Raw genomic sequence first — 23,962 nt, forward strand, 5'->3', positions numbered from 1 at the left:
TTAGCAGCTGACTGTTATTAAGAATAAGCCAGTTATGAATTCATGATATAAGTTTTACAAATATTTCCATTAATCAAGGCATCAATTACCAGGAAATCATGCACTAATGTCACTGAATCCTATCAAGTAGAATTGTGAACTAATCTAAGGGGAGTCATATCTCTTCATAGACAAAATGGCATGTGTCAATAAGGTCACAGTTAAAAATGGATAAAAAAGGATAAGAAATGAGGTCTTCCTTGCAGAATGGTGACCTGCATATTATCCATTAAGCCGTGGTGGCAGCAAAAGGGACATTTTCCAAATCTGAAGCTGTTCTGGCAAAGGGGGAAAGAAAACTAACGTTCGAGGAGCATCTAGTGGCAGGCAGCATTCTAGACACTCTACGGAATGCCAGCACGCTAAACCTCACCCAAAGCAGAGGAGGTGTTATCACTCCCATTTTACAACTGCAGAATCTGCGGCTGGGAGAGGTAAAGAGAATTATCTATGCTCCCAAACGACCCAGAGGAAGAGCTTGTTTGGATCACACATGCCAGGATCCTCCTCTCACTGCACACCGCTTCCGAAATGATGGACAGGGCCAAGAACACTTCACGCTACTAGGGTTGGAATGGACAAGGTGGGGGACCATGGGGTCCAGGTGAGAAAGAGGACTAAACTACGCCTGGCGGGAGGTCCAGCTACAGATGGAGGGGGAGAGTGGCATGCCCCACCCACCCTGAGGTTTGCTCCTAGTCTGCTGGATTGGCTCCCAGTTAGACAGCCACATTCAACGTGCAGCTGCTTTGGCTTCCCCCCTTTCCCGAAACGGATTCACAGGGCCATCAGAGGTAACTTTGCTCCCAGCTCTGGGTGACACCAAAACACTTCAGAATTCTAAAGCACTGTGAGTTAAACCCGGGGATTGCCTGGCATCCTACAGAAACACGGATAGCACACGTTTAATGTGCCTACAGGACTGGGAGCTCCTGGAGGACGGGGGCTGCATCTGGTCATTTCCAGATGCTTTGCACATGATACACAGTCAACACATGCTTGCTAAAATGAACGTGATCTCAAAGACGACTTCATGTCTACTGTGGTTGCTCCACTCAGTCAAGTTGCGGGGCGGTTTACACCTCGTCACCATGACCGGAAGGTTTCCCCCTTTTCTTTTTCTTTTTTTTTTTGTGAGGAACATCAGCCCTGAGCTAACATCCGTGCTAATCCTCCTCTTGTTGCTGAGGAAGACCGGCTCTGAGCTAACATCTATTGCCAATCCTCCTCCTTTTTTTTTCCCCCAAAGCCCCAGTAGATAGTTGTATGTCGTAGTTGCACATCCTTCTAGTTGCTGTATGTGGGACGCGGCCTCAGCATGACCGGAGAAGCGGTGTGTCGGTGTGCGCCCGGGACCCGAACCCCGGCCGCTAGTAGCGGAGTGCGCACACTTAACCGCTAAGCCACGGGGCCGGCCCCCCCTTTTCTAATTCAAGTGTTTGTCTTGCCTCTCTCACCAAAAAACTAAAAGCTGCAAGAAAACTATTAAGTCTGAAAACACTTCATGACCCCTAGAGCTGTGTCTCAAGAATATAAGAGATATTTAATGAATAGTTCTTAGAACATTTTAAAATGAGCAACTGAAAGTAATTTCAAGACATGGGTTCAATCTCCTACAAGATGCTAGCATTTTAACAAAATGTAAACCACACATACTCTGTGCTTGGGAAAGCTTCTATTATAATTACTTCCCCTGGCATTTACAACTCTGAATGAAGAACCCTGCTGGGTTTAACCTGCAGTGTGTATGATGGGCGGGAAAGGAGGAATAGATTTGCAAAGTGTGTGTGTTGCGGCAGGTTGGGGGTGGGGGGATGATGGACCAAAGGAAACCATGAGTGAATTTTAGCAGTGAGCAAACAAAAATACGTTAAAAACTTAGGTTAAAATACTTAGGTTCTACTCCTCTCTCCAACACTGGCTTGAGGAACACTGTTTATCGACTTGGGGCCTCTGATCTATAAAATAAAAAGGAAGGACCAAATAATCTTTTGAATAGCATTGAAGAAAAGATAGCCCCTCTAGGTTCAATTGAACGTCACTGTGCTAGATCCTGGCCAGGCCCAGCACACTCAGTCCCTCCCGGGAGGAAGGCGCAGGCTCTCCGACTTGCTAGCACCTGAGTGCATGCTCATGAAATGCTGAACATGTGGCCAGCACAGGAACTGGCACTGGTGGTCTAGGAAATCATGCCCAGAACCCAAATGGGTGACAGGGCTTGCTGAATGTATTCTAGAATGGTGAAGGAACGTATGCTAGGGTTTCAGCTAAGGGTGGGGGACAAGGATTCACTTGGGGTTACCCATTACTGGCGGAATGTCTACCCATGACAGGTTGACTACTGCTGCTCACCAGTGTCTCCTGTGATGCAGCTAGGGGAGCCTAGGACGCTGAGCTTCCTTATTCAATGCCATCGTGCATCTTCTGCTGAAATGAACATCCTCTGAGCTCAGTGCTATGTAAAGGATAATTTATACCTGAGCTAGGTGCTTGAGTTCACTGTCAACAATTTTCAAACCCTGTCCTCTATTAGACCAAAGCTACCAATTAGGGATGGTTGATAAATGCTGCAACATTTACTCAAGAGCATCTAAGACCAGATAACGTATGATTCATAGGTATTCTTTTACGAAACGGCTCAACACTTGCCACTCTGGTTCCTTTTTAAACCAGATTGGCAAGATATAGTTTTAAGCATACAAAGAGAAAGATGAATGTATGCTCTCATGTCAGGTCACCATCATATCAGGAAAACAGTGGTCACAAGAACACTTGGGACAAGCACTCCCTCCTACGAGATACCTGAGGATCATGCCAGAAGCAGCAAGCTACCCACTTCCACTACTGGTCTAGAAGAAAGCTGAGGCTTTGTGACATTCTCTTGACAAATCCTTTCTAGAGAAATGTGACCTATAAAAATACTGAAATAGGGACAACCATGTCTTATTCTTTTTCTCATTTATAGAACCAATTGCATAAAAGGGCTCTATAAAACCAGCCTAAAACGGGAGTAAAGTTGACAACTGGCTGCAATGTGTCAAGTAGGAAGTACGTAATAGAAAAGTTTTCCTGTCTGTGGTTTGCACTGTCTCAGAAAACTTCTGAGATGTCTTGAGCAGGGACAGGCATCAGCCTCTCAAGTTGACAACTTTTTGCAAAATAGTTTTTCTTTCAATAACATCCTAGAGCTGACCTAACAATATTCTATTTGCTGCAACTCAGAATCTTACAAAAATCATAAGACTTTCTTTAAAGTAGTGGATTCCACAGGCACGTGACTAATGCATGTACAGTCATCCGTCACCACGGACCACACAACCACAGTCTATTTCCCCCAAGTTGGCTATAACGAACATCCTGAACAGAAAGCAGAAACGGCATCACAGATTCAGACTTTCAGGTTGAGAGCCAGAATCCCAGCGCTCTGTCATAGGCTGTTAGCAATCAACTCTGCCTCCTCTACTTCCTAACTGATAGCTTCCCCACCCCCAGAATAACTATCACACAGGAGTTCCCCTATTCCTTTCTGAATACCATCCTTTACTCCATTAAAATCATACTGTCCCCCATTTCATAAAAATTGCTTACGTGTGGTGTGTCCCAAATGCAATATCCAACTTTGCCTAGGATGAAAAAGAAGTCAAGTCACTTATTAAAAAAACTCAATAATATCCCTATCTATTGGAAATTAGACTCAAGTCAACTTTTTTTAAAACTGTTTTTACTGCCCTCTAGCGGACGAGCCCTCCATCGACAAGAGAGCTTTTATAATAGCATCCAGTGAGGCTCATTTTTTAAAAAAAACTTTTTTTTAAAGTTATCCAGAATGATTCAATACATATTGCATTTTTAATTACAGTAATTAGAAGCACAGAAGTCTAATTTCTTTAGCTGTCAAAAAACTAATAAGAACAAATGAGACTGTATGCAAAGTTTTAAAATTAGATATTTGGCTTATACTGAAATTAATATAGGCAAAATTTTTCAGAGCATACTTAAAAGAAACACTGAATGTGGTGGCAGCATACAGACTTATATTATGATGTTAAAACAGAAGTTTTCTTATATAGATAGCATAACAAGTACTGAAAACAAAGAAGATAGTATACTAAATCCACTTTTGTGTTACAAAATGATGCCTTTACAAACAAATAGGGGGTGGGTGGAAAAGGAAAACATTTTATCTAACATCCAGTATAGCAAGACCTTGGTTAAGCAAAGTGTGCCTCAAGATACAAGCTATGACAGAGTTAAAATAAATAGAAATGTCAAAACAGCAGTTAGGAATGCACAAATCCTACCTTCACAACTTTGCATGACTTTCGAAAATATTTAAATCTCTATAATTCATCTTTCTCTTCTTTAAAATCAGGGTACTGTTAGGGGATTCAGAGAGTTGTTAGGAGTAAACAAGAAAAAGTATTTGAAGTGCTTAGGAAAGGGTGCCTGCACGGGGTAGACACTCCACAAATGGAAGCAAGTACTACACCCCTCCCACCCCAACCACATGACAGACGGTGGACCTGTTTGCTGGAGGCAGTAATGGGCCATACACAGGTGAGTAAGACAGCCCGTTCTGGGGATGCTCACGGACAGGTGGCCTGGTGCCCTACACTCTTAAACTCAGTGTTTGGGGATGCCCACAGACCAGCATGCACTTGTGTGGTCTGGCCACAGAAAAGAGAGCAGGCAACTGTATTTCATGTCTTTAAAATTACAAAATTAGGATGAAGACTATCACTTTGTAAACTGATATTAGCTCAGAAAAAGCAATGGTCAAGAGACTTGGCTTTTGAGTTTAGTTTTGCTATAAGTTGTGTGCTTTGGGGCAAGCCTAAGCACAAACACGAGGATGATAACTTCAACAGATAATCTTTAATGGGTGCTTTTTGTGGCAAATGCACCAAATCCTTTGCACAACAACCCTTTTAAAGACGAAGAAATTAGGCTTAAAGAGGTAAAGTGATGGGCCCAGAATGACACAGCTAGTAGGTGGAGAGCTGGGACAGAACCCAGGCAGTCTGAACCTTGACTACCAGAAGGCCCAGATGTGCAAAATGGGAGAAGGGCCAGCATCCAGATTCTCTGACTGATGTGCCTCAGCTTAATCAAATGACACTATGTTGCTAAAAATAAAGTCAAGACTTCATCTTATAGCCAAGGTATAAAGGTATTTCAATAGGTCAGGATGGGGCCACAATCCTCCTGTACCTCAGACCAGATCTGGGAGTTTCTGAACAGCTCTTGGGACAAGGTTTGGAAGACAGCGGCTCGTTACGCCCTCTAGCGGCCCACCTGGAGCACGCCACCAGGCACGGCACAATCTCTCCTCAACTTTTCAGTATAGGTAGCTAGTATTTGAAAACCACTTTCTATTTCCATTGATTTAATCACTGGCTTTCAGGATTCCTGTGTTATTTTATTTTCTGCCCACTGATAGTGTGATGAGAGCTATACTACTGTTTAACCTCTCCTGTTTTTGGAAACAAAAGCTAAACAATGGGATTTTAGGTAACTGTTAAGAAAAGGGACATCTACGTAGAAGGTGAGCCACAAACACATTGGGGAAAGGAGTGTTTTACAATTCCAACTACATAAGGTGCAGTGGTTAAACCTCAGTGCTGAAACCTTGAGAGGCACACTGACACACCAGACACACCTGGAGTACTAACAGGTTAGGGAAAGAGGGAATCCAGGTCACATCGAATATAACCGAAGAAAGGAGAAAACTAAGGGAGATGGAATAGGTGACTTCAAATAGAAGAATCACTGACATGCGCAAGGAGGAGAATTATTCTATGTGGCTCCAGAGGGGTAAAATTAGGACCGATGTGTGGAAGTTACAAAAAGGAAGATTGTGATGGTTAAATTTAGGTGTCAACTTGGCTAGGCCATAGTATCCAGATATTTGGTCAGATGTTGCTGTGAAGATATTTTTTTGGTGAGACTAACATTTAACTCAGTAGACTTTGAGTAAAGCAGATTACCCTCCATAATGTGGGTGGGCCTCATCTAATCAGTTGAGAGCCTTAAGTGGAAAAAAGACCGACTCTCTCAAAGAAGAGGGAATTCAGTCTCCAGCCTGCCCTTGGACTCAAACTGCAACATCAGCTCTTCCCTCGGTCTCCAGTCTGCTGGTCTACCCTGCAGATTTTGAACTTGCCAGCCCCCACAACCATGTGAGCCAATTCTTTTAAATTATACCTCTCTCTACAGACACACACCCTATTGGTTCTGTTTCTCTGGAGAAACCTGACTAATGTAGAGATATCAGATCAACATAAAGAAAAATCTTTCTAACCACAAGAGCTACCCACAAATGGGATGGGCTATCTCAGGAAGTATTTAAGCCAAGGCCAGATAAATATCTATTGGTGATGCTAGAGAGAGGATTCCTGCACTAGGTGGGTGATAGACTAAATGTCTAAATTTCCTTCCAACTCTCAGACCAGGCCTGATCTCAAATGGCAATAAGGAGCTTACCTGGCAGAGGGAAATGTTTTCATAAGGCTTTGCCTGGGCATATAAGTCGGCTTTAGCTTCTCGTTTATCGCCATGCACAAGCAGGATTGGTTTCTTCCTGAAAAGAGATCAGAAGTATTCAAAATACATCCTTCATAAAGATAGACTCTTGGCTAGTGAAGGAATGCTACTTCCTTACCACTGGGCAGCTGTTTCAGGCCTTTGTGGTGACTGATACGGGGCTAACACAGAGCAGTGACCAGTTAATCTTCACTAACCAGTTACCCTTATAATGGGGCCATGGGGCCCATCCTAAAGCTCCGCTGTGACCCAGAGGAGTTGTGACTCCAAGTCCTCGAATAATTACCTTCTTTGGTCCAAAAGGGGCACATAGTTAGCTCTGTGTTAATATGTTTACATTCTGATGGATTAAAAGATATACAATTATTGTTGTATAGTATGATGCTCTCTTCTTTCCCTTCTTTTGGACCAAGCAATGGCTCATTTCCTTTCTATACCTGCATCCACCAAGCTCCTGCTGTGGGCTAGGTCGACTACACCCCCAGGATACAAGAGTGAACAGGCCCAGGCCCACGGCTCGATGTAAACTCATTAATAGGTGGTTACATTTCAATGAAACAGAGCCCAAGGTCCACTGAAAATGCTATAATTTTGAATTCCAAAAGGACAACATAAAAACATTCTTCAGGAATAGATTAAAAAGGCTTTTTAAGGGAACCGTGATCTTCCCCAGTTAATTTAAAGAAAGATAATCCTTAGAAATCAATATACCTTTACAAACTCTCCCAACAAAACAAAAATTGGATTTTTTTCCAACAAGCAATCAAGATGAACAAATGTAGCCATTTCTACACTATCAATTACACTGCAAATGATTCTCTACCAAACATGAAAGGACAATACTCAACTACAAAAGAAACATTATAGAAAATGCACTTCCAGTACTAATACCTAACCACATAATTCTCAATAGCTTTATTCTCACATGTTAGGTAAAATAAAACTAAGAAACATGCCTTCCCAATTTTTTTCTATTTGGAAAAAATTTTCTATTTTACAACTAGAAAAACAATACAAGAATAATGCAAGAGACATTCGTGCATCTATTATCTAGAAACAACTAGTATTATCAGATGAGGTCTTTTAAAAAAAAAAGATTAAACATTATTGACAGAAGTTGAAGTCCTTGTTAATTACTTCAAATTTATTGGTTCTATAAACTACCACAAAAAGGCAGTGTAACAGTTAATTTTGTGTCAACTTGACTGCGCCAAGGTGTGTCCAGATTAAACACTATGTCTGGGTGTGTCTCTGAGGGTGTTTCCAGACATCTGAATGGGTGGACTCAGTAAAGCAGACGGCCCTCCCCAACGACGCCCCCAAAGTGGAGGGCGCATTTGTTCTCTTCCTCCTTGAGCCAATTACTCATAACAATCTTTCTCCCTCTCTCCCTCTGTATCTCCTATTGGTTCTCTCTCAGAACCATAACACAGGCAGCATCTCAATGACAACATAAGGTGGTATTAACCCTCATGATCTGAATTTTTCTGTATACAAATTCTGGATGTTACCTTAACTTTCCATTTAGGTCATTCCTCCTCCTTACAATGCTCTTGAAGGCTTTGCCAAGATGCATTCAGCAATAAACGGGGTGGTGGGAGAGGGACTTGACTATAGTCCCTTGACTAGAATTACTGCAAGTCCAGTGGATATTGTACTAGTTTGCTGGGGCTGCCATAACAAAGGACCACAACCTGGGTGATTTACACAATAGATACTTATTGTCTCACAGTTCTGGAGGCTGGAAGTCTCAGATCGAGGTGTCAGCAGCATAGTTTCCTTCTGAGGACTGTCAGGGAAGGATCTTCCAGGCATCTCTCCCAGCTTCTGGTAGCCTCAGGTGTTCCTTGACTTGTATGTAGACGGTGTCCCCCTCATGTTTTCACTCTGTGTGTCTGTGTCTAAATTTCCCCTTCTTGTAAGGACACCTGTCAGATTAGATTAGGACTCACCCTAATGACCTCATTTTAACTTGAATCTCTCTGTAAAAACCCTTTCTCCAAATGAGGTCACATGCTGAGGTACTGGGAGTTAGGACTTCAACAGATCTTTTTTGGGGTGAGAAAATTCAACCCCCTAACAGATACTAAAGGAACCGTAGTCTATACTTTGCCAACACTCTAAAGGAGTGACAATCTGATTTCAAGGTCTTTGAGAAGCAAAGGGATGAACAACAGAAAGTACCAGGGCCGGCCCAGTGGCGTAGCAGTTAAGTTTGCACACTCCGCTTTGGCGGCCCATGGTTTGCAAGTTCAGATCCCAGGCACAGACCTACACACGGCTCATCAAGTGATTATGTGGTAGTGTCCCATATACAAAATAGAGGAAGATGGGCACAGATGTCAGCTCAGGGCCAGTATTCCTCAGCAAAAAGAGGAGGATTGGCAACAGATGTCAGCTCATGGCCAATCTTTCTCACCAAAAGAAAAAAAATGTGATTCCCATCACATTCGGAAAAAAAAAAAGAAAATGCCAACGCAACTTCCAGGGACACTGATCGCCAGGAGGAGCCCATGGGAGAGACTGCTCATTGCCTCCTGATATCCGTTTTCCCTTCTTCTTTCCTAACAAAATTCTGATCTCAGTCAGGACAAGGTGTGCTCCGCTAAAAGACTCCATTTGCAGCCTCTTCTAGAGCTGGTTATCGTTGTGTGACTGAGTTCCACTCAATGAAATACAAGCAGATGTTACATGGGACTCCAGGAAGGCTGCTCAGAGGGGGCACAGCTGGGACGTGGCCCTTTCATCCTTCTCCTCCTCTCTCTCTCCTGCCACCTAGAACACAGACCAGTGACCTGGAGCTCTAGCTGCCATCCTGGACCACGAGGTGACTCTGAAGACTGAAGTCACACACCAGGATGGTGGGACAGAAAGACATAAGGGGTGGATGAGTCCCTGAGAATCATAGCAGCCCCTAACGCAGACCACAAATATCCACCATCTGGACTTCTTAGGCTGGAGAAAATATTTTCTTCCCTGTTTAAGCCACTGTTAGTTTGAATTTTCTGTTACACGCATCTACAACTAATCCTGCGTGTTAGAGGTCAAATACAAGCCCCTGAATGCCAAAGCTGCTTGGGAAATTTCAATAGCATTTTACCTACTGTTAATAATGAAGGTTTCCACCATCTGATCCCTAAGTGCACTAAGGACTTTGAGGACCCTGGCAATCACTTTTCCTGCATGTATTCTGCCACCTTACCTGATGTTATGGGATTATGCCATGTAAATGTGTTGGAAACAGGACGGGTGTCACGTCACCATGCGATGCTATCTTTATGTGGTCTGCACTGCCTAGCACAAGGCTGAGAAACTGCAGTAGACAGACTGAAAATCCATCCCTCCATAACCTGGATAAGGGAAGGCTCTCTGGTCCCCTTTATTAACTCCTAAACCACAGGAAGAATCATTTGAGAAACAGATTCTCAAAAAGAATAGCAGTGATGTGTTAAGAGAAGTGTGGCATGTTTATAGGTCTAGAAAGCATGTAGCAATGATCTTTTCCTTCACATTAACACTGGACGTGAAGTTCTCTTATTGGGTTGGAATTTGTCCTCATCTACTTCTGGACAGAGCAACGGAGGAAAATGCTAAAATCTGTATAAGGAATGCATGTGATTAGTTAGAATAGATCAAAAGACGCTCTTTTCCCCATATAAATTAATGTTTGTATGATTTCAATGGTTTCGAAAGAAATAGTCAAAAAAGACAAACAGCAGTTGCCTGAGAAATACAAGTGTTGTGTTTTAAAGCCCCATTACAGTTATGACGTCATCTATTATCCTGTGGAACTCACCTGAACTCTCGTGGATACTGTTTTACGAGCCAGTCCACGTCAAAGCAGTAGTTAAACTAGATGGGGGGAAGAAAGAACTAAGTCATGAGTACTTTAACCAAGCAGTCTACAAGGAGAACTGTTTATTAAATTGAAAGAAACTCTAAAATAATGATAAACTACATATTTTATTTATAAACCTAGACAATTATGCTACAACATTCATAAACAAACCTAAAATAGGTATGGAAGGGAATACACGGCTCGAGGAATCTGAATCAATGGACGAGTGCATGAGAAAACAGGAAATTATCTCTGCATGCTTTGGCAGCGTATTTGCTATTTCTAAGAGCTCTCTGATTAATTTAAATAAAAGAGCTTATAAATTTATCCCTTTTCCCCTAGGTGATTATAAAAAGGACTTTTTGAATATTTCCTTTCAGGCAAACTTATGAGCCAGCTCTGTAAACAGGCATCTGGGACTGGACATTCACTAGGCTTATAACAATTATATCTGGACCACAAGGGTTGCACTGGATCACCCACGGGGGCTCCTCCCCATGCCCGGGTAACCCTTGACCCTCCTCCTGGACATAGTGACTCAATCTAGCTAAGAGAGCACACACAAATTCACTCCATGTTCCCTCTGGAGACCAGGACTCCTGAGGCCAAGCTGAACATGAAGCGCACAGAAAGCTTTGCTTTCTTCAGGGGCGTGACCTTTTTTCTGGTTATTTACTTGAGAGCCTGGAGCATTAACGTGATTTATCAACACAAAGGAACCAGCTCTGTCAGGCAGGAGCAACCAAACGTGCAGGAGTATCTATAACTTTCACTCACTTCTTTTTCGTAGGTGTAGGAAATTTCTTATCTATTTTTCTAAATCTAATCAAACTTGACTTAGCCTTCACCTCTCTACCCACACCTTCTGGGGAGTTGCACCAGAGTCCCAGAGATCACCAATGTCACAGAAAGAAGTCCCTCAGGTTGGTATTTCCAAAGTGACTTCTTGGCCAGTCCTTGTGGCCCAATTGAGAGTCAGAAGCTCCACTGATAGTGGCATCCATGTTCTACGCTGGTGGCCGTGGATCCCACAACTACAGCGTGTGATGCCAGTCTCCAGGTATGTGCCATCTCGAGGACCCTGCATAGGACTGGCCCACAGGTCCCCACCATTCGTATTTTCTTACGGAGTTAATTATATTTCTCCTTCACCCAAAGAAGAAACTGTAAACTCACCTGAGCTGAAGAAATAAGTGTCCCAAACAGAGGAGATAAGATATCTGAGGAGACAAAACATTTAAATCTAATTTATATTTTGATAAAAATTCTCTGGTAATAATAATCACAACTGACTTACTAAAGAGTCACTGACGATCAAAATTTGGCTTAGAAAACAGCTGCGAAGTCACTACAAAGCTAGATTTTAATGTTCCATAAAATTTAAGAGAAAATTTCCCTGTCCTATTTAATAATATTATGTATTCTTCAACAAAATATAATGTAAAATTAAAATCTACAACTTCAGCACTGGATGACTGGTCAATTCTAGAAATAGCCAATAAGGACAATAATGATACATGTTCTTCTTCTTTCCAAATCTCTTAATTTCTACCTCCTTCAAGTACTCATTCAAGTCCCTCTCAGGAAACCTTGCCACCCTGGGGCTAGCAAGATGGTTCTCTGGAGCCTGAGAGCACTCTCTTCCTGAGGAGAGGGCAGAGGCACCCATAACCCTAAGCTCAAATTTCTAGCATCCCAGGTCATCTCTAAGGAGGCCCCACCTTGCAGGCATTCAAGCTTGACTTCCAATAGGTCAGAAAGCTCGCTTCTCATAAACTACACCATGAGAGGAAGTACATCATCATCAGATTCACCATCACTGACTGTAACAGCCACACTTGTCCAGGACCTACGAGGGGCCAGGCACTGTTGTTCGCACTTTCCACACGTTGACTCTTACTCCTCACAACTGTTTTCTGAGGCGGGGTCCGTTATTCCTGTTTTGTAGATGAGGAGTCGCTCCTTGTGAGGCCGCCCACGGCCATACAGTGAGGAAGGGGCAGTCGGGATCTGAACCCAGACTGTTTGGTTCCAGCACTTCTGCTCTTGACCACTAAACTGCCTCTGAGGATTAAGACTGGGTTCATTCACTTATGTGACCCATATTTACTAAGTGTCTCCAGTCTTCCAGACATTGAGCTAGACACTAAGGTACAAAGATTTTCAAAGAACAAAAAGTCCTCTTAAGGAAGCTCCTATCTTAATGGGAGACGTACACAAGAGATAAATTGCAATACATTCCTTGATGGTGTCCTCCATTTTGTCCCCATTGGCGGCTCCTCTATTTTTCCAAATTTTACCCATCTTGCAAGGCCCATTTGAAGTCCCTCTTCCTCCATGAGAGCTTCTCAACAATCTCAGTTATGACATGTGTTGCAGGGGTGTATCAAACAGTTCGAAGAGCACGGATTGTGATGCTGGGAAGCCTGGATTCAAATTCCAGCTCTACCATTCACCAGCTCTGTGATCTTGAGCAGGTTATTTAACTTCTCTAAACTGCAGATCTGTCACCTATCAGAGGAGGACAACTGTACCATCTACTCATAAGGCTGTTGTGAGGATTAAAGGAGATAATCTATGTAATAATCTATGTAAAAGCTCTTATCATAATGTTACCTCCCTTCCTCAATATCTCGGTGCTAATAGCCAGTCTTTATCATTTTATTATATACAGCAAAACCTGGCATAGTTCTCTATTTCTTGTATCAATCTCTCTCAAAACAAAAACACTGCAATCTTATATTTCTTCAAAGCACCTAGACATTTGCCGAAAGAAAAAAACAACCTTTAGAATCAAACTCTTTACAGTGCGGAATTAAATACACAAAGATTTCTACTTCGTACAGAAGAAATATAATACAATTATATATTTGATATATACTTAAAACACTATTGACAGTGAATATAATCTTTTCTTGACTGTGGGCCAGAAAAAAAGTTAATGTGAAATAAGGGTAACAATGTTCATTTTGTGTATCTACCATGTGCATATGGTGTGCTGGTCACTTCACGTATTTCCTCCCTTTTTTCTGAATCTCCAGTTTAAAGACGAGTAAATTGAAGTCTGAAGAACGTTAGGTCCTTTGTTAGTTACCCACACAGCAAGCAACTGGTTGAGGCCAGGATTCAAACGCTGTGTCTTGGGTTCTAGAGCTCCTGTTCTTCCCTTAAGGAAAACTTTGTTTCCTCTCTACACTCAATACTTCTCACACCAAATGTGTGGGGGTTTGCCACACAGACCAATTCTCCAGTTCTCTGCGGACACCAGCTGAGTGTCCTACAATTTAAACTCAATTCTGACACCATCCACCTGAAGGTGGCATCAGACCCCACAGGTCAAGGTCTCAGTCCCACAAGACTGCCCACACTTCAGACGGGGGGTTACCACGATCCCCTCCTCGATGTTTGATAATTTGCCAGAAGCCCTCACAGAACTCAGGGAAAGCACTTTAGTTACTAGATTACCAGTTTATTATAAAAGGATACAACTCAGTAAGAGCCAGACAGGAGAGATGCACAGGGTGAGGTGAGGGGAAAGGGGGTAGAGCTTCCACGCCCTCTCCAGATGCACCACCCTCCCAGCACCTCCATGTGTTCACTACCTGGAAGCCCTCCAGTTAGGGTTTGTTTTTTTTTTTTTTGTGAGGAACATCAGCCCAGCTAACATCCATGCCGATCCTCCTCTTTTTGCTGAGGAAGACCGGCCCTGAGCTAACATCTATTGTCAATCCTCCTCTTTTCCCTTTTTCTCCGCAAAGCCCCAGTAGATAGTTCTATGTCATAGCTCCACGTCCTTCTAGTTGCTGTATGTGGGACGCCATCTCAGCACGGCCAGACAAGCAGTGCGTCAGCGCGCGCCCGGGATCCAAAGCCAGGCTGCCAGTAGCGGAGCGCGCACACTTAACCACTAAGCCACGGGGCCAGCCCCCAGTTAGGGTTTTTTAATGGCATGCTTGATTAAATCACTAGCCATTAGTGGTTGACTCAACCCCCAGCCGCTGCCCTACCCCAGAGGAGGGGGTGCACCGGAAAGATCCAACTTTAATCACATGGTTGGTTCACCAACTTTTAAGCGCTTTCCAGAAGTAACCTCATTCACTCAAGTGTGGCTGAAAGGGGCTTGTTATGAATAACAAAAGACACCCTTTTCACCTTTATTACTTTGGAGCTGTTTCAGGAGCCTGGGACAAAAACCAACTATAACCGGGGATGAAGACCAAGTACATATCACAGTATCACACAGATGCTCCGTGGGGACTAACCAAAGATCATGGCATTCTTTTTTTGCTTCTTCACCAGGAACTGAAACCAGGCTTTCAAGCAGTGGTTCTCAAATTCGATTCGGCATTAGAATCCCCATGAAAGGCAGCTTAAAACACACATTGCAGGGCCTTGCTCCCCCGAGTTTGAGTCAATGAACCGGGGGTGGAGCCTGAGCATTTGCACTGAATGAATTCCAGGTGATGCTGCTGATCCTGCTGGCCCAGGGACCAAAGAGAACCACTGCTGTCAAGTATTTGCTACTTTGTTAATAAAGTGTTGTTGATCAAGTTTAATTTTCAAAAGTTAAATAATTCTAAACATTGTGCTAAGTGTTTCAATGGGTTAATCTACAGGGCTGTGAGAAATACTCTCATTTCCTAAGCAGTTTGATGTCAAACAAATGCATTTGCTTGTCAAATTGGTTATTTTCTTTCCTGAGTTAAGACCACAAAGAACGGTTCTTGAAGATCATTCTAGGCTACCCTCCTGTTTTACTGAGGGGGACGCTCTCACGTGCAGTTTGACAGCTCCTGGACACCCAGCATCACTTACCCTTGATGTGGAGGGCTCTGCAGTTATACTTTGGCTTAATTCCCGAGACTCTAGTGAGGTAAAATTGGAAGGGGTTCCCTTTATCCAACATGTCCCAAATGTCCTGGGCTTCTCCTGACGTCTCATATTCATCGTCTTCCTCTTCAAGCCTGCGGCTGGCGGGAGGACCAGGATTTCCAGTTCTCTGGGCAGCACCATCTCTGGGAGAAGAGATGCCTTCCTCCTCTTTGACTGCCACTTTCTTTGTCTGCTTCTGTTGCTTTTTTGGTTGCAGCTCATCATCACTGCTGGAGAGACACCAACCTAGGTCTTCCTGGGAACCACTCTTGAGCCTCTTGGGAGGCAAAACTTCTGAAGCTGAATCTGTGTTGCTGAATTTCACGGGTGACAGCTTCCTCCTGTGGGCGGCTTTCCGAGCTTCGGAACAGGTGTACCTTGGCTCATTTGCTGCTCTCTGCCCAGCACGGGGGAGAAAAGAGGAAGATGGCTTATCCAGTTTTGGCTTTTCCTCTTCACTTTCATCGCTACTGGATATTGTCCACCTCCCATAATTGCCTTCCTGAGACATCACACTTCTGGAAATGAAAGATGGAAATATCGTTATTTCTCGTTCACTATGCCATTGGCAAACTAACTCTACTGCTCTCAAATTTCCTGTCATATGAGCTTCCACAACACATACAGCCACATACAGCACACCTGACACTTCCCAGATGCTGAGCCATGCAACTGACATCAGCGGCTTTGTAGGCATTCAGAGGCATATTACCAAAATCTGCTATGGGAATTTGGCAAATAAAGTGACAGCAAAAATCCTGGTCACCTTTTCCTCTTCTCCCTTTGCTTTCAATGTAGACCTTGTTCTTAGATGCGCTAGAAAAGCGGATTGAGAGCCAAACACCAAAACAAAACAAAAATGTTCATTCTTGGCCCTCAAGCTTGCAACAGGTGCTTGGGGTTAAGGCCAATTTGAGAGATTTCAAGACTAATTCTGACTATGCTCAAATATTTAAGGTCAAATTGGAATTTACAAATCTATCCTTCACCCAAACATGGGAGCCTGAAGGACTTCAGTGATTCTTTCTTACTTCCCCAAAGATAAGCTACTTACCACAAAGCTTAACAAACTCCTTAAGACAGTGTCAAATGGTCAATTCTGTAACTACATTAACTAGAAGTACTTCCATGAGGACCCAATTAACTTATTTTATTGGCCTTGTCCTAAATCAAACTACTAAAACCTGCAGAGAAAAGAACATACTGAAGCAAAACACTTATTTTCTAAACCACACAGTCTGATTTCTACTTTCTTGCTCTCAGAAGAGGAAATAGATGAGTCAGGTACTCCTGGTTTTGTTACCTACAAAGTGCTGCCAATTCAAGGGTAAAGGGCTATCTAAGTAGATTTTCCAGATAGCTAAAGAAGAGTTCCCTAGTGTGATTTTTGTTTTAAATATTTTAGTGCAAGATCCAGAGGAAAATTATAGAACACAAGGGTCCTTGCTCAGCTTGTTGATAGTGTCTAAATTTTTTCTACTTTAAAGAGACTAAGCAGGTTGCATTATGACTGGGGTATACCAAGACAGACTTTGACACTGTTCATAGGACCCCACTCCTAAAAAAAAAAAAAGATTGATTCTACACCAAAAGATTTGCAAATGAATATTCTTTCATATGTTTCAAGCTAAAAAAACTATTTTTAAGGTATCTATCACTTTTCACAATTTCTCATTTAACTTTTCAATTAATGACCAGTCAAGACAGACAGGGTTTCTCCTGTAAACGACATATTTCAAGGAGTTTTTAAGCAAAGTGCATCTAGACCATAATTTGATCCATTCTTCCTGGCTCAGGGTCACTACTACCCCCACTTGGCGTGGACGCTGTTTACAGCTAAAGCCTTAGGGACTGCAGAGATGGATGGGCCGCTCCTGTAATAGTGGCCCTAGACTCTGTCTAGGTCATGTTTTCTAAGAGTTCTCTGTCCATTCCCACTCTGTCCAACTCACCTCTAGGAGCTGCTAGAACTCACAGAGTAGGTTTTTCGCCCCTAAATTGCTTCTAATCTGCTAGGGGTTAAGAAACCAAATAACCAAGTTTGTTAGAATTGTATTGTGATAGTTAACAGGATCTGAGAACTAGGTTTTCTCCACGAAAGATTCAGAGAGACTTACTACTTAACACCTACTTAAACAGCTCAGTCTTGTTTACTTGTTTTTTCCAATCATTTTTTAAAACTTAGGTTCCCCTAGTGTTCTAGACTCTGGAGGTTGCTGGATAGAGGTATTCAAGCTGTCATAATTCACTTTGAAGGAACGATTTTGGTGGCTACAGTTTTGTAACTTTGGCAATAGCATCTTCAATGAAGAGTCCTGAGGCAGTTCTCTGTAGATGCCTTCCCCATTCCAGAGCAAATAGAGGGTCGCAGTTTTTAGGTGGAAAAAAAGGGTTCAGCTTCCCATCTGAGAAAAGGAGCTGTACACAGACATGTTAGAGGCTACCATTATCCCTCTCCCAGATGAATTACACAGAAATAAAACGGAATTCAAAAACCCTGAGAACTCTGAAGGGAAGATATTTATTCCTCTTTAGCGATTCTGTGAACTATTTAGAAAATTTCTAAAGCTTTCAGTTTTATCATTATCTGTGTTTTCTAGAACCACACGTGCAGGCAGAGGGGGGAGAAGGGCAGAGAATTCCAAGAAAGTAGGGCAAGTGGGTAAAAAATAAAACAAAGCTTTGAAAAAGATATTTACTAGAGAAAAAAGTGCTTTTGTTTTTGGTCTGCTCTATAGTTTTGATCTGCCCACACTCAAAAATATGCCTGACAGTTATTTACCAAGTAAAGGCAAAAAACCTTTGGAATATCCTAATAAAATCGCATCAAGTCACTAAGTCTAGCAGGTTACCAACCTCTTTATGAAGCAAAGCGCTTAGCCTGTTGGAGAAGAGCTGTTGGTAAACGCCAAGATCAGTCAGCAACTGATCTTTTACCCTGGAGAACTGGATCTGGTCCTGGCATCAGAATTTTACTTCTCTCTCACACAGGCCCAGGTTCCCAGGATTCTCAGAGCACTTTTGTAATCAAGTCACACAGATTTACAAAGATAGAACCCAAGAGCTTTCCTTCAATTGTTTATGGTTTGTCTCCCCTGGGCAGTGCCTGGCACAGCACAGTCTACCATCACACTTTGGCTAAGTGGTGACACCAGAATTAGAGTTATAATACAGGTGGGCTGATTCTGAGACCTAACATTCAATCACGACAGCACAGTGCGGTGTTTCCCAAACGAGGAGACTGGGACCTGACGTTAACTCACATCTCATTATGAAAGTATCTCCCTTTTCCAATCCAATCCAATCCCTGTTTCAATCAAGGAGAGAGGTGTGGTGTTGTAGAAATGCCTCTAATCTTATTTTTGAATAACAGACTTTGGCTCTTCTGCAGGCAACAGTAACACTTTTGTTTACCATCAGCAGAAGGTATCTTATGGCTCCCTTATATTTACAATAATAAAGTTTACTTTTTAAAGGCAGTGTTTATGTAACAGAGTGGATTCAAATAAAAATATTAAGCAAATAATAGTACAGGTGTTAAGAGAGAAAGACAAAAACTAGGGAGGAGGCAGGTGAATGACTGAAATTTGGCAAACACTGCATTAAGCTATATTGCCAAGGAGGAGGAAAACTGAAAGGAATTCTCCCACCGAATGCCCACTGGGAACATTAGAGCTTTTATCAGGAACTGAAAAAAAAACTTGCAGCTGCAAATGGGTACTCCTCTTAAAGCTGTTAGCTCTTCCTCCCGCCCCAGCATACCAGACCCAGCTGGGGTACTTCTTTTACACTTCGAGCCGCTCCTTATACAGCTTGCAGACCATCAGAGAGGGCCCGGGAGTCAGGCTCCTCAATTGAGGCCCTGTGTGACCAGTAGTGGGCAGACATGAGCCCCAATTTCAAATCCAGTCATTACTAGGTAGTAAATGTGCACTTGAGCAGGTTTCTTAATTGCTGCGCCTCAGTTTTCTCCTCCACAAAATGGATATCATACCCACCTCCCAGCGTTCATTCATTCAATACATTCTTATTGAGCAAGTACTAGATGCCAAGCACCGGGAATCAGGAGTTAACAATATAGAAAGAGTTTCTGCCCTAGGAGAGCTTACATTTCAGGAGGAACGAGACACACCAACACAGACAAAAATAACAAAAAAGAGCCAAGATGGCCGTACAGACATTCATGACATTTTACAGGGATGACCTTACCTTGGAATACTCTGAATAAGTAACATTTAAGTGCGATCTGGAGAACGAAAACGAACTAGCCAAATAAAATGGGGGGGGGGCACGACGACACATGAAGAGCATTACGAGTAGAGGGAACTCAACCTGCAAAGGCCAGGAGGTGGGAACTAAGTTGTAATAACTCCAAGAACTCACAGAAGGACTTGAGCAAGGCAGGCAGTGGTCCAGGACGAAGAGGGGGCGAGGAGGAAGAAGGCGTGTTCAAGATACCGGATTTTATTCTTAGAACGATGGGGCCCCCTGAACAGCTTTAAGCAGGGGAGAATCTCGGCCCGATTTACCTTTTTAAAATATTAGGTTTCCTACAACCCTGTGTGGAGAATGGTTCGAAGGGAGACACAACGTCCAAGTTGAGGAGGCTCCTGCAGGGGGCTCGGAGATGGCGGCGGTGGGGATGCAGTGAAGCGGGCTGATTCCGGGTAGGAGGGGGAAGTAATGACAGCTGCTAACTTTGCTGTGTGCTCACCTCGGGCCAGGCACAATTCGAAGCGCTTTACCGGGTGTAAACTCATCTCATGCTCACAAGCCTATACTACGTACCACGACGGCTTCCACTTACAGGGAAATTGAGCACAGAAAGGTTAAGTGCCTGGCATATGGTGAGCGCCAGCAATCACTACCACCTGCCCAGACCACCCACTATTACGAGAAGCCGGAACAAGAACCCGAGCAGCGGGACCCCTCACGTCCACGCTGCGGACAGGACTCGGGTCTCCGCGACGCCTGCGGCGCGACCCTAAGCGGTACTACAGGGGAGGAAACCGAGGCCCACGGCGGAGGGGGCCTTGCCTGGTGTCTTGACAAGATGCGATGCTTCCCTCGGGAGGCGCCTTCAGCCCCGCCGGGCACTCGCGAATTCCCCAGAGCCGAGTGGCCCGCGCACCAACGCGGCCGAGCACGCACCTGAGGCACCGCAGCCGCAGCCGCCGAACAAGCAAGCACCTGAGGTTCCCGGAGCCCACCGCCGGCTGCGACGCCGCCGACCGCGCCTGCGCGCCGTTCAAACCCTCCCGGCCGCCGCGCGCACTCCCCGGCCCTGCCCCTTCCCCTTCCGGGACGCCCGCCGCTGGGTCTTACAGACCGCCGGATCCAGAGGGGCTGCAGCCCTCCTGGAGGGCTACCCCAGAAGGGGGCGGAGGAGAGACGTGGCCGCCTCCAACTCTCGGTTCACCTCCTGGCCGTTTCTCCTGAAAAGGGGAGAGAGGAAAAGAAGTGTTCCCCTTCTTTTCCCTTAGGTAATTAGCAATTAGACAGCTTCAGGCTCCTGGAGCCCAATTAGGGCAGGAAGGTTTATTTTAAAGGCGGAAAGAAGATCATCTGAAGTTTAAGGCAGCTGAGGGCTGAGACCAGTATCTCGGGAGGAGCGGACTCGCTTCGGGCGCAGACTGTAAAACCTGCTGTAAAATAATAGGTTGAGTTCCCATCGGACTCAACCTCGAATGCCTTTTTCTTCACCTTGTTGAAACAGGTGTGTGTGCCTGTGTGCTTTTTATTTAATCTTACTGATTTGCCAGAAGAGAGAGGGGTCTGAGAAAAACTTTGCAAAACGGAACTCCCCTCTCTCCCATATTCCTTGCCTTTCATAAGGATATTTGTTATAGAATTTGGGCTCAATGCTGTTTATACTGTTTATTCTCCGAGTTTCTTTCAAACTAGGCAACTATTCCAGAGGATGGAATGGAATAACTTGGTGTAAACGTCCTAAGGGCTCACTTTGTTCGTTTACTGAACGTCTGCTTTGTGCCAGGCACCGTGCTAGGTGCTAGTCTTTTCTGGAGGACAAAACAGACACAGTAGGCTACCCTGGAGGGCTCGACCCCAATGACTTGCTGATGGACTTGGCTCGTTTTGTTTGGTTCCTTTTATGCTTTGTTCACACTCCTTTTGTGTCTCCTATAATGTTTAGCACAGTGCCATAGATCAAAATTATCAATTTACTGCAAGGTGTGGGGGCAGAAAAGGAAAGAAATCATGCAGGACACATTGCAACAGTACCTAAGTGAGCTGACTCCCCGGCCGCGCGCAAGGAGTTAAGGAGACGAGAGGGGCGGAGCCAAGGCGGGGGCGGGCCTGGGAGCCTCTCCGCCATAGGCTGTTCCAAAGAAACGTTATTAAAGAAAGCCTCTGGCCAATAGAACTGCTGGATCAACGCCAGTGGCTCGCAGGCCGTCCAATGGGAGAAGACGTTAGAGGTGTCCGGCCAATTCAGCTTCCTGGGTTGCTTTGAGCGTGGCCCGCGGTCTGCGAAGAACAGGGTCCTGGCCGCTGGGGTCGCGGGTTTGGCTGTCCTGACTCGGTTGTGGCAGTCGCGATGTTTTTCTCCCAGGCTGGGGCCCGGCCGCGGACGTGGCAACCCAGCCCTTCAGAACACAAGCAATGGGGGAAAGTAGGTGTCCGGAGGCATGAGTCTTGGATTTTAACTGGACACAGGGCTCTCACCTCCGTCAGTCTGCCTGGGTCTGTTTCAGCCCGGTTGCACAGACAAGGACTGGGCTGTCCTTCCAAAGTGTCCTGGTTAATGACTGAACCTAGGGCTGCAAGGCTTCTGGCTCCCTGTCCAGTGTTCTGGCTACTTCCAAGTTCTTCTTTTCCGCTACATAGTTTATTAAATAATTTCTAATCTGCACTTCTCCTGCCTTTCAAAGCCAGCCCCTTTCCCTCACCTTCCTAATTCTAGGACTGAATTTTGGGTAGAATTTATCCCTATGGTTTAAAGGAATTAATTTGTGTCAGCCTAGCGATTAAGTCGTTTGCACATTTTTTGGGTGAATTTTAGCACATTAAGATTTCTTGAGAGTTAAAATAAAGATAATGAAACACCATTACTGAGCCCTACTGCTTAGCCGAGTTTTAGATTTTGGAGGTCTAAATTTAATATAAAGTAGAATAAAAATAATAGAACAGACGGTTTCTGTCTTATTAACTAAAGTTATTTAATGTTCTTTAGGTATTTAAAGCATGTGATGAAGATAACAAAGGCTATCTAAGCAGAGAGGACTTTAAAGTTGCTATTGTGATGCTGTTTGGGTACAAGCCCTCCAAGGTAGAGCCTTCTTCATTTATTTGGGGACGGGGCAGAAAATACAATAGTGGGTGCATTCTAAGTCAAGTGCAGAGGGATAGTTTAGGATGTTTATAAAGCAAATCACTGACTTAAAAGCAATTTCAGAGAGGTGTCCAGTGGTGAATTTTACTCTTTCTTCTTAAGAACCTAATTTAGGGATGAATTAGAGTCCTTGAAGCCTATCTAACCACCAGACTGCTAATACTTATAATAAATATGAGATGCTAGCTAGATGTCAAGAGGGAAGGGTGGGAGGGGGGTGTTGGTAACAGGAGGAATTCACAGAGGAAGTGACGTGCAGTTTTTTTTTCTTAAAATTTTTTTCTCCATTTAAATTATAAAAGTAATACATTTACGTAGTCAAAAAATTCAGACAGTCTAGAAAAGCGTAAAGTTGAATGTAAAATTCTCTCCCTCCCTACCAAAGGGTCCCACTCCTCAGGGGTTACCGTTATTAACAGTTTCTTACGTATCATTCCAAAATTTCCTATGCATGACAAACATGCCTAGCATTCTATGAAAACATAAGTGGGTGCCCGGTATGCTTATTTTATTTTAACTTGCTTTTTTCACTTAACAGTAGATGAATATAAAAGCACACACCGCCACCACATTTTAAAAATAGTTGTGTAGTATTCTCTTTAGCCAGTTTCTTGGTTTTGGTTGTTTAGATGATTTCCATTATTTTTCATTCCTACAAACATTGCTGCAATGAGCATCCTTTTATATCTATACCTGTGGGTATATCTCTGTGGAATAAATTCCTAGAAGTACAATTGCTAGGTATATTTGAAATTTTGTTGGCTATTGCTTTCCAGGAAAGGTTGTACTAATTCACTAATAATGAGAATTCAGCTGAACTTCAATGAACCTCCTACTTTAGTAGGACAAGTTTGCTATTCTCCTGCCTTGTGCTGCTTCCTTTGTCTATTACATCCATTCTATGGAGGGATCCTTCTTGTTAAGCTGCTGAACTGGGATTAATCAGAGGCAAGATCTTGTCCAGGTTTAAGAAATTCAACTGCAGCCATCAAGCCGAGGGAGACTCAGGGCTCTGCCTGGAATGCCCTCCCCCGTGCCCTCATTAGACCAACCAGCTTGGCAATCACTTTGGCCCAGCTGTTGCTCATGAGCAGGCTCTACCTGTCTGTCAGATTGCAAGCCCAGGAAGGCCAGGGACTATGGGTATCGCACTTGTCTGTCCTTCACTGTGCTTAAATGTATCACAACTTCATGGTAAATATGTTCTGTTGATACAAATTGGTATATGAGCCCAGGTTGGTTCAGAGTGGTTCGACTACTAGGGGATGCTTGGTTACTGGGAGGCTGATTATGGAGCTCAGAGAAGTAGTCAGGGC

The 23,962-nt window shown here is 43.8% G+C and overlaps 2 protein-coding genes across 10 annotated transcripts in view; one reads left to right on the forward strand and one right to left on the reverse strand.

Moving 5' to 3' along the window:
- Positions 1-20,536, reverse strand: part of TDP1 (tyrosyl-DNA phosphodiesterase 1) — a 93,884-nt gene extending 73,348 nt beyond the window's left edge. Inside the window, exons 1-6 of one of the 4 annotated variants that reach the window (XR_015556130.1) lie at positions 20,330-20,464; positions 15,236-15,810; positions 11,597-11,640; positions 10,379-10,434; positions 6,523-6,619; positions 3,628-3,662 (exon numbers count right to left, since the gene is read on the reverse strand). Coding sequence is in view for 3 of the 4 variants with exons in the window: in XM_004434193.3 (XP_004434250.1) it covers positions 3,628-3,662; positions 6,523-6,619; positions 10,379-10,434; positions 11,597-11,640; positions 15,236-15,803 (800 nt within the window). In the remaining variant the exon portion in view is untranslated. Of the gene's footprint in view, positions 1-3,627; positions 3,663-6,522; positions 6,620-10,378; positions 10,435-11,596; positions 11,641-15,235; positions 15,811-19,821; positions 19,932-20,329 lie in introns of those variants that run through there. The other 3 variants (XM_004434193.3, XM_087448064.1, XM_087448065.1) reach the window with 3 other exon arrangements.
- Positions 20,537-21,751: 1,215 nt separating this feature from the next.
- The window catches only part of EFCAB11 (EF-hand calcium binding domain 11), a 141,299-nt gene continuing 139,088 nt past the window's right edge, over positions 21,752-23,962 (forward strand). For 3 of the 6 annotated variants that reach the window (XM_087448066.1, XM_087448069.1, XM_087448070.1), the window contains exons 1-2: positions 21,757-21,926; positions 22,488-22,583. In XM_087448066.1, the coding sequence (XP_087304192.1) occupies positions 21,852-21,926; positions 22,488-22,583 (171 nt within the window). In that variant the 5' untranslated portion in view covers positions 21,757-21,851. Of the gene's footprint in view, positions 21,927-22,487; positions 22,584-23,962 lie in introns of all 6 variants that reach the window. The other 3 variants (XM_087448067.1, XM_004434192.3, XM_087448071.1) reach the window with 3 other exon arrangements.

The sequence above is a fragment of the Ceratotherium simum genome, chromosome 24 (assembly GCF_057802395.1).
Source record: "Ceratotherium simum simum isolate JZ-2026a chromosome 24, ASM5780239v1, whole genome shotgun sequence".
Lineage (NCBI taxonomy): Eukaryota > Metazoa > Chordata > Mammalia > Perissodactyla > Rhinocerotidae > Ceratotherium > Ceratotherium simum.